Raw genomic sequence first — 17,988 nt, forward strand, 5'->3', positions numbered from 1 at the left:
AACAGGTTATAACATCAGGTGGTTGTAGGAACAGCACTCTGAAAGCTAGTGCTTCCAAATAAACCTGTTGGACTATAACCTGGTGTTGTGTGATGTTTAACTTACTTTACTTGGAGCGCCTACAGGATAGCAGACTTTGCAAATGCAATAAAAGGACAATGCAAATGCAAATGCAATTAAAGGACAAAATCACTTAATACGTACAATGTAAATACTTAAAAATTACTGGATTATTATTTCCAGATTAATTTGATTTTAGTTTTATGAACACACAGTATGCTGCAAATTTCTGATTATGGGAAAAGTTAATAGACAGTATTAATTATTTGAAAAATGGTCACTACCAGCATCAAGCCATCGTATAGCCGTTGTTGCAAAGATAAATCTGAATTTACAAAATAATATTCAATGAATTAACAGCAATTCTAAAATCTATATCTGCATTCCATCAAAAATATATTTCAGGTCCCAATGTAAAACAACAATGAACATTGAAGGGCAGCACGGTGGCTCAGTGGTTAGCACTGCTGCCTCACAGCATCAGGGTCCCGGGTTCAATTCCAGCTTTGGGCAACTGTCTGTGCGGAGACTGTCTCCCAGTGTCTGCGTGGGTTTCCTCCGGGTGCTCCGGTTTCCTCCCACAATCCAAAGATGTGCAGGTCAGGTGAATTGGTCATGCTACATTGCCCATAGTGCTAGGTGCATTAGTCAGAGGGAAATGGATCTGGGTGGGTTACTCTTCGGAGGGTCAGTGTGGACTTGTTGGGCCGAAGGGCCTGTTTCCACACTGTAGGGAATCTAATCTAATCTAAATGCATGCTCTGCTTTGCAACAAAATGCGGACTTCATAAAACCTGAAACAGAGCAGCGTAAACAAGGATAACATCCATGGAGGCCTGTCTCCGGTAACAGAGCTGGCTAACGTATAATTAGATTATAACATGACAAACAATGCATCAAATTCATCTAAAAAGGGAGAATTCCCTTGCTCTATTGGCGCTAAATAAATGTTTAATTTATATAAAGTCAAATCCAACAGTCCAGAAGTCATTGTTGAAAGGTTTATGAAATGCATATATACTCATAATTCAAGAATCACTAATTTTCTTTTGAAAATTCACATCTAGCTTAGGTTGTTTTAAAGAGGCCACATTTTTACTATTCAAAAAACTCTACTTTCAAAGTTATGCCCATTGAATGCACACTCTTATGCAGCTAGAATTGACTTCAGTTCTCAGATTATCATGTTGATTGTATATAATTTGACCATAATCAGTCACTAGGTTCATTTGATGCAGCTAAGATATGGGTGAGGGATGCTAGCATGTTTCTGCTTTGGTGTGCTAGTTTGTATCTCATTTCAGCCCACACGGCTGTCTGGTAACAATGTGATCAAGACAACCAAATGTAAAAATTTCCCCCTGTCAGTACACAGCCTCTCCATTGGCAAGTCCTCAGCTGTGTCTCCATACAGCAACACTAGGAAACAGGGCCCTCATGGTTTCAGGCTAAATCTTCAGAGAATCAGACCCCACATATGCAGGCCCACTGGAAAGTGCACACCTCTGGCAATCATGAACCAAACCACATGCCAACACCACCACTGACGCCCCCCGCTCCCCCCCCAACCCCCTCCCCCCTCATTGAAGCCGACTGCTGAGTAAATTTACTTGATGCTTTTTAGTCTCCAGTTTAAAGTAAATCATCTAAAAGTAAGATTAAGGCATGGGAGGACAGCTTGGCTATGTGGAAAACCATCCTGAGTCACGTGGGAATTTATGGGCAGGAAATATCCCCAGCCACAAAAGCTTCCGCTTCATATTTTGAAACGAAAGAAGAGGTTGAGTCATCTCAGTACACTCATGGGGCCAAGAGTGATATACAGGAATATTTAACAAAGTTATTCACACAGATTAAAAGTATGTAGCAGGAAGGGAGTGGGTGATCCCTAATCACTGATAGATGTATGTGTGCATTTGCATGTATGTTTGTGGAGGGGTAGGCGTAGTTAGGAAAGCAGATGTGTTTTTGTGAACATAATCGAGCGTGTGGTGCTGGAAAAGCACAGCAGATCAGGCAGCATCCGTGGAGCAGCAGATTTGACGTTTTGGGCATAAGCCCTTCATCAGGAATGAGGCCTGTGGGTCAGGGCTGAAAGATAAATGGGAGGGGGGTGGAGTTGGGGGCAGGGGGGTGGAGTTGGGGGCGGGGGGGGAGATAGCTGGGAAAGCAATAGGTGGATGAAGGTGAGGGAGAAGATGATTGGTCAGAGGGGGCAGTGATGGATGGGTCTGGAGGGTGGTGCCAAGTTGGAGGCTTGAGACTGGGATAATGTGGGGGAGGGAAAATGAGGAAGCTGTTGAAATCCACATTTATCCTGTGTGGTTGCAGCATCCCAAGGCGGAATATGAGGTGTTCCTCCTCCAGGCATTGAGTGGTAACGGTTTGAAGGTGGAGGAGGACAAGGACCTGCATATCCTTGATGGAGGTGGGGGGGGAGTTGAAGTGTTCAGACACGGGGTGATGGGGTTGGTGGGTGCGGGTGTCCCAGAGATTTTCTCTGAAAAGATCAGCAAGAAGGCGTCCTGTCTCCTTGATGTAGAGGAGGCCACACTGGTTGCAATGGATGCAGGAGATAACAGGGAAGTCCAAAACTAGAGGGCATAGGTTTAAGGTGAGAGGAGAAAAAATTAAAAGGGGCCTAAGGGGCAACTATCTCATGCATGGAACAAACTGCCAGAGGAAGTTGTGGAGGTTGGTACAATGACAACATTTAAAAGGCATCTGGACGTATATATTAATAGTAAGGGTTTAGAGGGATACGGCCATCTGCTGGCAAATGGGACTAGATTAATTTAGGATATCTGGTTGGCGTTAATGAGTTGGACCGAAGAGTCTGTATCCGTGCCATACAATTCAATGATTCTATGAACATTATACTCTGATATGATCTCGGAAATGCACTATGTAAGTGATGCATAACCGCCCCACTTGTGTACTGAATTTATATCACAATAAACAATAACAATTTTTTTTGGCTTTCTTAATTACTAGCTGTACGTACACACTAGAGTTTTACACTAGGATTCTCACTCGAGGACCCACAGGTTGCTCATAATCTCAAAACTTTGCAATCTCGCAACATTTAGTCTTCCTGCCTGTTAGCCTTTTCAGCAAGATGATTTGAGAACAGGAACAAAGTCATCTTTCTTTAATTGTTTGGAACACTGATGTGACCACAGCAACTGTATTGTGTTCAGTTTTGGTCTCCTTGTCCAAGGAAGGAGGTATTTGCCAAAGAAAATTTGCTGTAGAAGTTTGGCAGACTGATGATGTGATTATCCTATAATGGGAGAGTGAGGAAACTGAGCCTGTATTCGCTGGAGAAGATATATGAATGGTATGGGAATACTGCATTGAAATAGAAGATCAGATCTGATCAACATGAGCATTAAGGATGTGCAAGCTTGCCTAGACAGTAATGCCCACACCCATTTAATGAATTTTTAAAAAAATGATGGCAGAAAATGCTCAAGTGGCTGAATGGTCTATGTCTAGTCCTTTAACACTATGTTCTCAGATAAAGAGCAAACTACTCTGCTGAATACTGCCACCATGATCAGACAATGCTGCATCTTTGAAAAACAATTATCAGATGTCTATTTCATTCACAAAGCATGATCACAAATGCTGATTTTGAATTTAAAACATTATTCAAATGCAAGAACATGGCACAAGTGTTTGTAACAGGGGCTATAATTTGTAAGTTAACTACAAGCCATGAGAACTTACGAGACGCCCAGAGCTGCTAGTGACCCAAGAGGGATATTGGATGCAGGTTTCTGAAGGTCTCCACTCATGTTAAATCCTGCCATCACACCTGAAGATAACAGAAATCAATATTAATAAAGTAAAATCATAACTATCTTGTGTTTCACTCTAACCTTACCTAGCAACCCAACTGGGATTGTTAGTATAGCTACTACAGAATCTGTCCCCTTCTGCCTCATATTAACATTATCATTGTGAATATCTAGTTCATTGTTCATGTTAATACCTTAAAAGTAATGTTTAGATTTTGGAAGATTATTGTTGCAAAAGTAAGTGATTAAAATGCTGGGCTTTAGAGACCTCTAAAGATTTTATCGGTTAGAAGGTAACTCATGTTTACTGAATAGTAAGTAAAGAAGAACATGGTGTGGGCTTTGTTGGAGACATTTAAATGATGGATAATTAGTTAAGATCAGTTTGAGATTCACCCAACGCAGGCTAGGTCATCACTGAGATGGGTGGAATTTAGTATGTTTCTTTGGTTTTAATTTATCTGGATCTTTGTTGGGAACATAATTAGACGTAAGAGCAAAAAAACTCAATTTGAACTTTCAAGTTTGCTCTGCCACTCAATGAGATCATGCCTGAATTGATAATTCTCAACGCCACTTTCCTGCTTTTTTACACTATCCTGGATTCCCTTATTAGTTAAAAATGTCTACCTCAACCTTAAACGTACTCTACAACACAGCTCTCTTTTCAGTTGCATGGTGGCTCTCTTGCAACTTACTGAGAGAAGTTAACCAAAACAAATGACAGTCAGGATTACACTATAAGCAAAGTAAACACTAACTTTATCAACAATCATCAGGAAAGCAGAAGAGGCCTAATTTCAGTTTGAATCTTGTGAGGAACAGAAACAGCGAGATTGCCTAGTTTGAAGCTAGTGGGAAAATCTACAATTGGCCACATGGTGTCTTACTTCAAAAGAAAGTAATCAGTAGAATAGCTTGGAGGAATACCAACAAACAATGGATTTTGCATTCACAGTCAAGAGATGGTAAATTACAGTTTTATCTCTTAGAATAGCTGGAGATGTGCAAATGTTTCCAGAGGACTGAGGCATATTTGTAGGTAGACCCTACAAAAGTAAATAGCTTTTAAGATTGATATGTCTTTTAAGTGAACTTTTGAGGAAAGTAAGAAAAGAACCTGAATGTATAATGTTATGGGCCAGATCAAACTCCTTCAAAATATATTAAGATAATCTAGATCCTACCTTGTTCTTATTTTAAATGTAAGCATAAAACTTTACATTCCAGATGCAATTTAATTAGTCAAATGACTCAACTTCAAGTAAAACACACTTGATTTTTACACATAGAAAACAGGTCAAACACAGACCAAACAAAAATAAAAGAATTAGCTTAACTGTAACTCTATCGAAATGCTTAATAAAATATTATATATTTTAAATACTACTAACCAACTGTTACAATTAGTAAGATTCCATAAACACACTCATGGCAAAGGCAAATTGAGGAAAATGGATTGTCCCACATACAATTCTAGGAGCAGAAAGAGAACCCTGGCTTTTAGCTGTAACAGAGAGGAATAAGAGCTTCTACATCCAGCTTCAAGACCTCGTAACTACTGAAAGCTAAAACTATAAGTTCAGGTTCTTTGGGAGCTTGACCCTCACATTCTGGCTGTTTCTATTGTTCCAACTTTTAAAAGAAATCCCAATGGCCTCACAAACAGTTTACTTTATTGGCTTTGAGCAAACTGCTATCACCTCTGTCTCAACCTTTCTTCATAAAAACACCAGGAAAAAAAATACTAAAATCTGAAAGCTATAGTATCTTTACAATAACATATGCAGATAATAAATACAAACCTTTGCTAAATGCTGAATTTATTCAATTATTTTATAAACAATAAATTCTGCTTTGTTTGAAATCAAGTTAAATCTTGTGGCCTTGTTCTCTTGATTAAAATGAGGTATTCAAATTTATTATTTTTTTTAAAAACCTATTAACACTCTAACTCGGTTGTAAAAATACGGCTTCCACAATGGCCTGAGCCTCAGTAATTCAATTTCTTAAATTAAGTAATTGTAATCTGGGCATGTTATAAAGATGTTTGTAGCACCCACATCCTAGAAAGCATCTTTTCCTTAAATCCATTTCTCTTCTCTCTGACACACACACACACAGACACACACACACAAAATGAACTCTAGCATTACATACAACAAACCAACACACCCTAACAAATGAACACATGCATAATGATAGATGGTTCCCATGGCCTAAATGCTATTGGATTTAACACCTGAGCTTTAATGTGAATTCTGCAGCAAACTGAATAGAAATATACATATGAAAAATGTGATGATGATTGAAGGAAGCATCGCTCAAATAAAAATAAACAAGACTCTTCTGAGGTGCACCACAAGTATGAAGGCCTTGAGAATTATCTGTTATGACTAGGTAAAATATATTGTTATGGCAACTAGGAATTCAAGGCAAATTTTCATTCTCTGATAAAGAAAAATTCCTTTTGCATTTTTTGGACAAAATACAAGGAGACAACAAATTATTTTGTTCCTTCAGTCACAGTGACATTGACAACTTTAGGTTGCTTGAAGAGGAATTTCTCGTTGGTCTTAAATTAGTGAAACACTCCATTTGACATTCTCTGTTGATTCATTAACTTTGAGAACATAAACATGTCTATTAACAGGCGAGTTTGATTAATTATGAAAAATAATGCATGATTACAATTAAGTTGTAGTAATTGATATTTACTGCCTTAACTACTGGATATAAATCTGAATTGCTGTAAACGATGTTTCAACCCATTCCAAATAGCAGCTAAGTAACATCTGTTACACACAAACACATCTACTTGGGTTTTGAAACTGAATTTCAACAGAGGCAGAAAATTGGCTCAAAGCATATCAGCAGCCACTTTACACCATAACCAAAACACAAAAGTAAAAGCTTCTAAACTAATCTAAAAGCCTGAACGAGGTGAAGAGTAGCATAGAAATTGAAGGGGCATGCAGAGCTTCATAATTAGCCATTAACTGTAGCTGGATAGCAAGGTTTCACGATGAACAATTATTTGAGACTTTGGCAATACGCCCTTGATTTTATTGATGAAGAATCCTTTCACATGCAAATCTGAAGTCCACAAACATCCTTGCAAAAGCTACAACCAAACCTATTGCAAATACAGAGGGTTTAGAATTCTCTTTGCTGTCTTTTGGAAATTGGGTTGAACATGGACAGAAAATGGGCAAATACAGAGTGGGAGGTAGGGAATCTAAGCAGCGATCCCAATAGCTAGCTCAATATCTATTTCTGCCTTTTAAATTGGAAACTGGCTGCAGCTTTCTCCTGCACTACATGCAAGTTGAGACAGAAATACAGGGCCTATTAATTTGCCTCATATTATCAATTCCTGTTGCTATCTCTGCCAACATAATGACTTCCTGTAGAAAGTTTGATATCCCTTAAGTTAATGCATGGACAAAGGGAGCCTAGCGAAGTGGAGGAGATTGTAGAATCATGGAATGGTAAGTCTACAAAGAGAAACCATTCAGCCTTTTGTGTAAAGAATGGAGAAGCACACTCACATTGTTCATTGATTCCCAATTGTAAAGAATTCACTGGGTGAACATGAAAAACTGGACAAGTCAAGGAAGACAGAAACTAAGAGCAGGAGTAGGCCATTCAGCAGTCTGAGCCTGCTCAGACCTTTAATTTGATCATAGTTGTTTCTTTATCACATTGCCATAATCCAGCTTTCTCCCCATACTCCTTAATGCCTTTGCAATCTAAGGAAGTTATCTCTTTTTAAAATATATTCAGTGACTTTGCTTCCACAGCCTCTGTGGTAGAGACTTCTACAGGTTGACCAATCTTTGGGTTAAGAAATGTTTTGACATCTCAATCTTAAATGGACTACCCATGTTCTGAGATTGTGTCCCTGGTTCGAGACTCCCCTACCAGGGAAAACATCCTCCCTGCATCGCAGCTGTCCAATACCATTAGAATGGTGTAGATTTCAATCAGATTATCTCTCATTCTTCTAAATACAAGTGAATGCAGGCCCAATCTCGAGCCATCGGACAGTTCTGCGATGCCTGGTATCAGCTAAGTGAAACTCCATTGTTCTCCTTCTAATGGCCGGTATATCCTGTCTTAAGTAGGGAGACCAAAACTATACCAAGGCCCTGCATAATTGCAGTAAGACATCCCCACTTCTGAACTCAAATTCTTTTAAATTAAGGCCAGTATACTATTTGCCCTCCTAATGCTTGTAGTATCTGTCTGTCTACTTGCATTGGCCCTTTGTACATCCACACTGCCCAATATATCATCATTTATACAATACACTGTTTTCTGTTCATTATACTATACTGTATCACGTCACACTTCAGCCACATTGAAATGCATCTGCCATGTGTTTGCCACTCACCATTACCATCTGAATTACCACCAGGATTGCTTTTTTTCTTCTTCCAACTTCAAATGTTGTGCTATTGCATCAAGGTAAGTCTTTTTTCCTCACCCTTGCTTGTATGTTTTTTAACTTCACCTTGTCTACCAATTCTTATATCTGGATTAGTGGTGCTGGAAGAGCACAGCAGTTTAGGCAGCATCCGAGGAGCAGTAAAATCGATGTTTCGGGCAAAAGCCCTTCCTCAGGACGAAACGTCAATTTCGCTGCTCCTCGGATGCTGCCTGAACTGCTGTGCTCTTCCAGCACCACTAATCCAGAATCTGGTTTCCAGCATCTGCAGTCATTGTTTTTACCTTCCAATTCTTATAGCCTAGCCTTAGTAAAGGCGGCACGGTGGCACAGTGGTTAGCACTGCTAGCTCACAGCGCCAGAGATCCAGGTTCAATTCCTGCCTCAGGCAACTGTGCGTGTGGAGTTTGCACATTCTCCCCGTATCTGGGTGGGCTTCCTCCGGGTGCTCCAGTTTCCTCCCACAGTCCAAAAATGTGTAGGTTAGGTGAATTGGCCATGCTAAATTGCCCATAGTGTTAGGTGAAGGGGTAAACGTAGGGGAATGGGTCTGGGTAGGTTGCTCTTCCGAGGTTCGGTGTGGACTTGTTGGGCCGAAGGGCCTGTTTCCACACTGTAAGTAATCTAATCTAAATTTTTGTAAACCATTCAGGGATAAATCTTGCATCTCCTAAAAGCTGCCAAAGCTATTTTAATCTAATAATGCACAATAAAACTGGTGTAATTTAGGCAGAAGACAACTTATTATTTTAATACAACACAGAGAGAAGTTTATTACCAACATCACAGATAGTGGGCAACCTCTTATTGGATTCTCTTCCAGATGGCAATCTGTGATTTAACTCTTTTCATAGGAAACTAGTTATTAACCATTAATTAATAGATCAACCCCTTATTATTTAAATTTTAGGGACAACCTGTTACTAGACTCCAATTTGTAGATATATCTGTTCAAGCATCAGACTGCCATAAGGAGGGATTCTATTATCTAACCTTCATTCTTGGGATTGGCTACCTCATAGAGGGCCAGAGTTAAGATACCTCCAATAACACAACTGGTTAAAATAAGGGAGAGGCTCAACATCTGCTATGCACCAGTGTGGTATATATAATAAATTGCATTGGTAAATCCAGTCTCAAATGATGGCAAATACAAACAAATAATATTGAAAAATGAATTACACAAGTCATCTTACCAGTCGCAGTAGGAAAGAAGACACCAAAAATAGTGAAAAAATTTTCTTCTGGGCTATAGTCTGGGACTGTGTTGTTCTTGAGTAGTTCTTCACTATACCCCACAAATCCAAAATCTAAGGGATAATAACAGAAATCCACTTTTATTTAATATTTTCTGATAACTACAAAAAGCAAGTCCTGAATCTATAACTGATTTTATCTAAGTAATATCACACAATCCCTACAGATTCCATGTTTTCAAGAAATGTTACATAACTTGAAGAAACAAAAAATGCAGAGTCACAACTCTGTCATAGTCTTAGTTGGCTGAGTTACTCATGATAGAAAGGCCCAAATTCAACACTTGGTCTGTTGGTGTATTTCAGCTATTTCAACCATTAGAGTGCTAGATTGATCATTGTTCAATTTGCAACTTCTGGGGCATGGTTATTTCCTCTGCTGGAATTGGATACTGGATGGAAAAAACTCCAGATTTAGTATTGATACCTGCATAGTACAATGTCAGGAGTGGACAGAGTCAGCATAGATCTAGGAAAGAGAAATCATGATTGACAAATCGACTGCAACTTTTGATGTAACTAATAAAGTTGATAAGTGCGAGTCAGTGGATGTGGTTTGCTTAGACTTTCAGTAGACATTTGATAAGATCCCACATAAGAAATTAGAATGCAAAAATTAAAGTGCATGGGATTTTGATGGTGTCATGTGCTGACATAGAGAGAGAACTGGTTGGCAGACAGGAAACAAAGAGTAGGAATAAACATATTGTTTTCTACATGGCAGCCAGTGACCAGTGGGGTTCTGCATGGATCAATGCTTAGACACTGTCTATTCATGACCTATATTAACGATTTAGATGAAAGAACTAAATGTAATATCTCTAAATTTATGGATGACACAAAGCAAGGTGGGATAGTGAACTGTAAGAAGGTTTAGATGTGCTTCAGTGTGACTTGGATACATTGAGTGGCAAATGCAAGGTAGATGAAATGTAATGTATCTATTTGCTAGCAAAAGCAGGATGGCAGATTATTATCTGAATGGTGATAGATTGGGAAAGTGATAGGTACAAGACCATGAATATCTTCATATATCACTCACTGAAAGCAAGCAGATAGGTGCAGCAGGCAGTGTGGAAGACAAATGACATGTTGGTCTTCATAGCAAGAGGATTTGAATATGGGAGTATGATTATCTTGCTGCAATTGTACAGGGCCTTGGTGCGAGCACACTTGAAGTATTGTGTGCAATTTTGGTCTCCTTCTCCAAGGAAAGATAAAATGACAATGGTGTGTCATAGAACGCTATAAGGTTGTGACAGGACTAGACAGGGTAAATGTAGGAAGAATGTTCGCAATGATCAAGGAATCTAGAACCAGAGTCACAGTCTAAGGATATTAGATAGGCTGTTTAGAATGAGATGAGGAGAAATGTCTTTACCCACAGGCTGATGAGTCTGTGGCATTCTCTGCTGCAAAAGGTAGTTGTGGCCAAAGCATTGAATGGTTCCAAGGTGGATTTATAGTTCTTATAACTGAAGTGATCACAAGGTATGGGGAGAAAGCAGGAATAAGGTACTGAGTTTGATGATCAACTATGATCATATTGAATGGCAGATCAGGTTTGAAGGACTGAGTGGTCTACTGATCATATTTTGTGTTTCAATGCGGCAATTTTTTAATATTTCCACTGGAAATGACCAATTGGTTGTAATTGAATTCTCTCCCTTACAGCGTTGTAGTTCTAACTAAAGCATACAGACTGCAACAATTAAGAGGGCAGCTCACTGCTGCCTTCCCAGGAGCAATCGGGGATTGACAACAAATGCTGGCCAGCCAGTGATCCCACAAGTGAACAAACCAAAATCATTGTCAAGGATCACACCTGAATAACTGGTACCCTGGACAAAGTACCAGGGAAAGCTGGTCCCTCAAGAACCATGCTCCAGTAATTCAACACCTTCAGGACAGAAGGGGGAGGTGGGTGGTTGTAAATAATTACAAAAAATAAACCATGGCCAGTTGCAAGAAAGTAATATTTTCATAAATTCTTAACCTACATCAGTATATACATCAATTTATTTGAATTACAAGACATTGTCTGATCCAAGTTTTAGATCAAGACACCTCAAGTCTTATGCATGTGAACAAATGATATCACAACATAATTCAATTAGAATAATTTTCATTAGCTATCTCACTTACAGTATGTTGAGAACTAAACCCATTTGTTGTATAAATTATTAAATCAGATACTGATTAAACCAAAGAATCTCCAATTGATTGAAATTTTCCCTCTCAAGGTAAGAAACTGAAGAAATATGACTTGCATTGAAACACATGTCATAGGAGCAGATGTGCTTTTGGCATTTTGAGCCTGGTCTGCTATTTGAATTCAGTAGAACTAATTAAAAGTTAACCTAATGCCAACCATGTAACAAAACAGGTGATTCAATAATGTCCTTCAGGAAAAAAAAACTGCCATCCTTACCAGATCTGACCTACATGTGATTTCAGACCCACAACAATGTGCCTGACTCTTAATTGCCCCTTGAAATGGCTAAGAAAGCCATTTAGTTCCAGGGCAATTAGCAATGGGAGATAAATGCCAGCCTCGCTAGTGACACCCACATGCCATGAATGAATAAAAAAAAATTCTATTTTGTTTCAGGCAAGCAGTTCACTAGGGACCTGGTAGTTGACATCCAAGCATCACACTGCCAAAATCAGAAAAAATAGTCGCCAACACTTTATCTGCACTTGATTCCAGCACTGGCTTTGATTCATGGTTGATTTGGTTTAAAGTGAAGAATGTCTAAATGAAACCATTTCATGTATTTATATATTTAGTCAAGATTCTGGCAATCTATTAATAAAGCGTGATAAAGATTTTCCTTACTCGCAGTGAAAACATCACAAGTTTGTTAAAATAACAATGCAACTCCCACATATATCATCACCACAAAGTTCTCCTACTGTTTGTTTTAACTTGCTGGCACTTTCATTTCTATTCTTTAATTCCAGTAACTACAGGAAAGGCCTGTGGGTGAGAAACTGACACATTCAGAACCGTCAGGTGAGACATCGTGTATTGCTCATAATCCTGCAATCTGTTTACTCGGTCTCATCTCCACCTCTGATGAATGAGGGGGCTGTCATTGTATTCCTTAACAAATCATATGAAAAGTTACAATGTGAAGGTGATTATGGTGTATTTTTATTTTTCAATCAGAATCATTAAAAATAAATAGTTTAATCATGAGCGCAATGCTCTTTGTAGTAGCTTGGTGTATTTATATAGTTTGCCACATTTCTTACAACAGTGACTACACTTCAAAAATACTTCAGTGACATCCTGAAGTTGTGAAAGTCGCTAAATAAATAGAAGTGTTTCTTGTTTTTTAATCTCAAGTGATGATGTCACTAAAATCAAATTGTCAGTTAGAAGCTATTCTAAGCATGGGTCATATAGAATTGCAGATTACTACCCTCAAAGGGATACAAATATGTGGAAGAAATAGGAATATATTAATATGGATTGTCAAATGGGCACAGCATGACTAATAATAGTTAAAGGCAAATATCTATAGGCAACCATTTAAAAGTAGAGTACCAGAAGATTGTCTGTTAGGGCTGCTCTGGTTTCTCATTGTTGTGACAAAATCAAAAGAACTTTTGTGTTCAAAATGTCCAAATTGTGTCAAAAACCAAGAAGGAGCAGTGAGAAAATGAAGAACACCAATGAATGCATTCAGTTTTGGATTGGTATGTTTGATTAGTGAATGGAGAACTGGCAGATGCAATTCAATATCAGGAAATGTATGGTGAGGTTGGTCTGGATTAATGGCTACGTAGGAACATACTTGAGCAGGAAGGAGACCTTGAGGTTTTACTGGATATGTTACTAAGCCATCAGCACAATGTTCTCAGCTTGTTTGAGGTGAAATGATCAATTAAAAAATTTAGAGAGATATCATTTTAAAACTGCATTTAGGCCTGGTGAGAAAACAATTGAATTACTCTATGTAATTTTGATGTTTTTATTGCAAAAACAATTAATTATTGGAGAGCACTTGAAAAGTGGTGACATAGCAGATCCCAGATTAAGGTGTGATATGTAAGAAAATAATTTTTCCTGAAAAGAGAAAGCTTGAGAGGATGAGATAAAGATTTTCCTGAAAATTAAAGAAATTAAATGTATAAAAGCTTTTTTGTACTGTATAAAATTTAAGCACAAGGCATATATTCAAAAATGAAGGCCAACAAAACAAAACAGTAAATGGTGGAGGAACTGTTTAAAACAAATAGTAGCAAATATGCAAACTAGATTATTGGTTTAAAGAAGAAATTATGGGATATTGCTCTTTAAAAATAGAATCCCGCTTTACTTGAAATGTGCCTAAATATTAGATGCCTCGATGGATATCCTGTCATAGAAGAATTGCATGTACCAGAAATTACCTTCTGACACCAATGTTTTAATAGATGCTAGTAGATTGATTGTATCTTTAGACACTTGGTGATTTTTTAAAAATTAATTCACAGGATGCGGGTGTTGCTAACCAGGCCAGCATTTATTGCTCATCCCTAATTACAGAGGGCAGTTAAGAGTCAACAACATTGCTGTGCATCTGGAGTCACTCGAAGCCATCCTGCCTGTTTCTGGGTGGGTACAACATGTGCGATGTTTCCTAAGTTGCTTCCACATTAACAACCATTTAAGGACTGATTAAGTACTTATTTTCATCAAGATTGTAATCTTAAAATTTAGAAGTGACAAACAAGAAAAAGCCCATACATTTGGTAAATTAGTGTGAACCATGTGTCTTTTGGAGTGGTTGATTCATGAAGGCAACTCCGGCTAGCACCTCCCCATTACCCCGAACACTTAAACCCCACCCTGACATTCAGTTCTCACAATCTTAGTTACCCTTCTGGCAGCAGCCACACCCTTCTCAAAGCCTACTGCCAAATATGAGAGCTGCCAGCCAACCATAAGCCAACCTCTGCTGGGTTTTTGATTGCAAGGCCATGTCCATGGCTGTCCACCAAACTGCCTGGTCAGAGGAAGGTATAGTGGGCCTTGTTCTGAGGAGTCAGTGCAGGTGTCTGACCAGCTCTGTTAGCAAGCAAGTGAAAGACCTAATGAAGACAGAAAATTCTGCCTTGGGTTTCTGTTATCAGATCCCAAAGCCACCTCTTCAATCATAGTATTAGGGACTAAAAAGCAATTGCTGCCTTCATCAACATTACTGGTGCTATTTCTTACAGCCAGGTATCTATCAATATGGCTTTGCTGAACTTTATAAATTAATGCTCAAGTACTATGTGATAACAGACATTTCAACACTGATATCCAAAACTCATTCATCACATCTCTGGTAAATCCAGCTGAGGGAAGAGGATTTACAAACAGGAAACAAAAATGAGGGTTAAGAGACTAATCTGAAAATCCTTAGCTTTGTACTTTCTACTTACTGACCTTCCCTCATCCTCAGTTAATATTAATCATCACCAAAGGCATTGCTGTATGACTTAAAAAGTAACTCCACAAAACTGAACTTTTGCAATGTATCCCAATTAATTAGAATGCAACATTTCAAATGTTCAACACTCAGATGAAAATCCAATTCTTAGAGATTTAGGAATAATTTTCTGGTATTTTAAAATAGTAATGTCAATGTCAAGAATATCGGTTTGTTGGAAGTAATCTCTGGGAGATTCCAGAACAAGATCTTATACCTATCAGGGATGCCCATAATGTTAAAAATCTATATTATTCTCAGGATTATTAACTATAACAATCACATATTGAAACACATATACCTAAAGACTTGCATTTTCCAGCTCAATTTTTAAAAAAAATTCTTTGGGGATAGGGACTAGTCTGGCAAGACTACATCAATTGCCATAAAATGGAGAGATGGTGGAGCAATGATAATTTCACTGAACCAGCGTCCAGAATCCAAGGCCAATGCCGGGGGACATAAAACCATAGAGCTGTACAGCATGGAAACAGACCCTTCAGTCCAACTCATAAGTAGACTCTTAACTGCCCTTCAATAACTAGGGATGGGGGATAGATGCTGGTCTAGCCGGTGATGCCAAAATCCTGTGAACAAATGTAACCTTTAAAAAGCTAGTGGTGAGGTGTCTGCTTAAAATTTCTTTGCGGTGAAGGGGTTCTCAAAGTAGATTTAAACAAGGGAATTTCAGTAAACTGACCTAACGATAATTAAAGAGTAATACGTTTGAGTTAGGATGTCGCATAAGCAAGTTTGAGAAGATACTGTTCAAGTGACTTTGTTATGTCATTGAGTTGATGGAGTAGGTTGTAAGGGCAAGAGATACAATCAAAATTACTTCTGCAAGTTGCTACAATGCTGCAAACAATACAGCAACGATATGCTAATCTAGAAAGGATGGAGAAAATCAGGGAAAAGATTAATCAAACTATCCTATCCTGGTTGCTGACAAGACTCCTGCATACTGCAGCTGTACCCATCATGTGTGCACCCATCACAAGCCTAATATTGCACATTGTTTATACAGTAGCATCAGCATGAAATCAGCATTAAAAATAGGACAATTCCATTCCTGAACTTGTATAGTTTATTGTTGATTATAATGCAGCTCTGAATATCTTACTACAAAATACAATTGGCCTGAATGGAAGGGTTCAGCGACATTTAAGACTGGGCTAGGCAACTTTTGGTGTCTCAAAGTAAAAAAGGATATGAGAACAGGGGGAGAATTGGATGGAGTTGAAGCCCAAGATTAGCCATGATTGCATTGGACAGCAGAGCAAGCACTTCAAGTGTATGGTCTACAATGGTTCCAATCTCATGTTCTTATGAAAATAAACCTTAATTGCTGGAAATGTTAAATTAATACTACAAAATTCATGGTCACCATATAGCTTTTCCAAGTCCTTCATAAGTGCATTATTTGATCTGGTAACGAGGATAAAAAGATTTCAGATCCAATTGATTACTTGGATTAATATTGACTTGGAAGGAATGAGAACTAACTTTATTGCAGTTCTTCTGGATTAGAAAAGAAGGCAATAAAGTAGCTTGGCTTTTATGTTCTCAATTGCTATTCAGTTATTTGTTGCACGTGACAGACGAGGGCACGAAAAGGCTTAAGATTCCACCAGCAAAGCTCAGTAATGAAACAGACAGTTGGCACAAAATACAAGAGGCTCATCAGTGCCTGTCAAATTTATCCTAAAATTCAAAGAAGTGTGCAAATTCCTTTCCATATTTGAATCCTTTCCAGCTGTCTGTCTCAAATTGATAGTGTGGTGCTGTGGGATGGGCAAAAGAAATGGGATACATTACATTCAAGCACGCTCTTTCTTAGAGGTTTAGAAATAATTTGAGCTGAGGTTGAACTTTACAAATGAGTTGGCACTACTTCATTGGAAAATTACATAACAAGTATGGAAAAAGGGTTTCTCTTCCCCAGCACAGGCTTGTAATCACACTTGCAAGTTGTAAATAGTGTAATCTTTTAAAAAGAAACAAGATGAAGGTAACAATTACCCAGCATATTTTAAGACACAATTGGATGTATTGTCATTTAATTCAAGCTTTGCATGTAATTTTGTCAATCTCCAGGTCAGAAGATAGCTTTAAACTTTGCATAACCAGATAGATCATAAAATCAATCGAACATACAGCAGATTTTAAAATGCTTCATGAATAATACACAGAAAAGAATTCAAGTTTTAGATCTTGTTGGCAGTCACTCCAATTCTTTTATTCTTCTTCTTTAGCTCTCAATACAGCCTGACAAAGGATTTCAAGTTGAGTAAAGCTACTTGAGCATCCGAAGAATCAGATGAATGGAGTCTACCCTCTGGACTCCAAGCAAAGAGTTAGCAAGGTGCATGAAAAAAAAATTACATTTCCATGGTTAGTAAGTTGGTCATATTAGAGAACATAATAGTTTGCATAAACACAAATGGTGGAAATACTCAACAGGTCAGGCATTCGAAGGGAATAGATAAGATAGAAGTAGGAGCATATTTCCACTGGCAGGTGAAACTAGGTCAAGAGGGCATAGCCTCAAAATTAGGGGGACCAGATTAAAAACTGAATTGAGAAAGAACTCCTTCACCCAGAGGGTTGTGAATCTGCGGAATTGTCTGCTCAGTGAAGTGGTTGAGGCTTCCTCAGTAAATATTTTTAAAGCTAAGATAGATCATTCTTTGAACAGTAAAGGAATTAAGGGTTATGGTGAAAGGGCAGTTAAGTGAAGCTGAAGCCATGAAGAGATCAGCCAGGATCTTGCTGAATGGCAGAGCAGGCTCAAAGGGCCAGTTAGCCTACTCCTGCTCCTAGTTCTTATGTCCTTGCTTTCTGTGAAGAGAGAAATAAAGCTGATGAGCCAGATTCTCATGGAGTCGGACAGGGTCTGTGGAAGGGTGAAAATGGCAGCCTGCACCAGATTCCAGGATTTCCAGATTAAAGCA

The 17,988-nt window shown here is 38.4% G+C and overlaps 1 protein-coding gene across 6 annotated transcripts in view; it reads right to left on the reverse strand.

Moving 5' to 3' along the window:
- The window catches only part of slc12a8 (solute carrier family 12 member 8), a 148,250-nt gene that overhangs the window by 56,248 nt on the left and 74,014 nt on the right, over window positions 1-17,988 (reverse strand). For all 6 annotated transcript variants that reach the window (XM_072579578.1, XM_072579577.1, XM_072579576.1 and 3 more), the window contains 2 exons: window positions 9,510-9,623; window positions 3,793-3,880 (listed from right to left, as the gene is read on the reverse strand). In XM_072579578.1, coding sequence (XP_072435679.1) covers window positions 3,793-3,880; window positions 9,510-9,623 — 202 coding nt within the window. The remainder of the gene's footprint in view (window positions 1-3,792; window positions 3,881-9,509; window positions 9,624-17,988) is intronic.

Source organism: Chiloscyllium punctatum, chromosome 10 (genome assembly GCF_047496795.1).
Source record: "Chiloscyllium punctatum isolate Juve2018m chromosome 10, sChiPun1.3, whole genome shotgun sequence".
Classification (NCBI taxonomy): domain Eukaryota; kingdom Metazoa; phylum Chordata; class Chondrichthyes; order Orectolobiformes; family Hemiscylliidae; genus Chiloscyllium; species Chiloscyllium punctatum.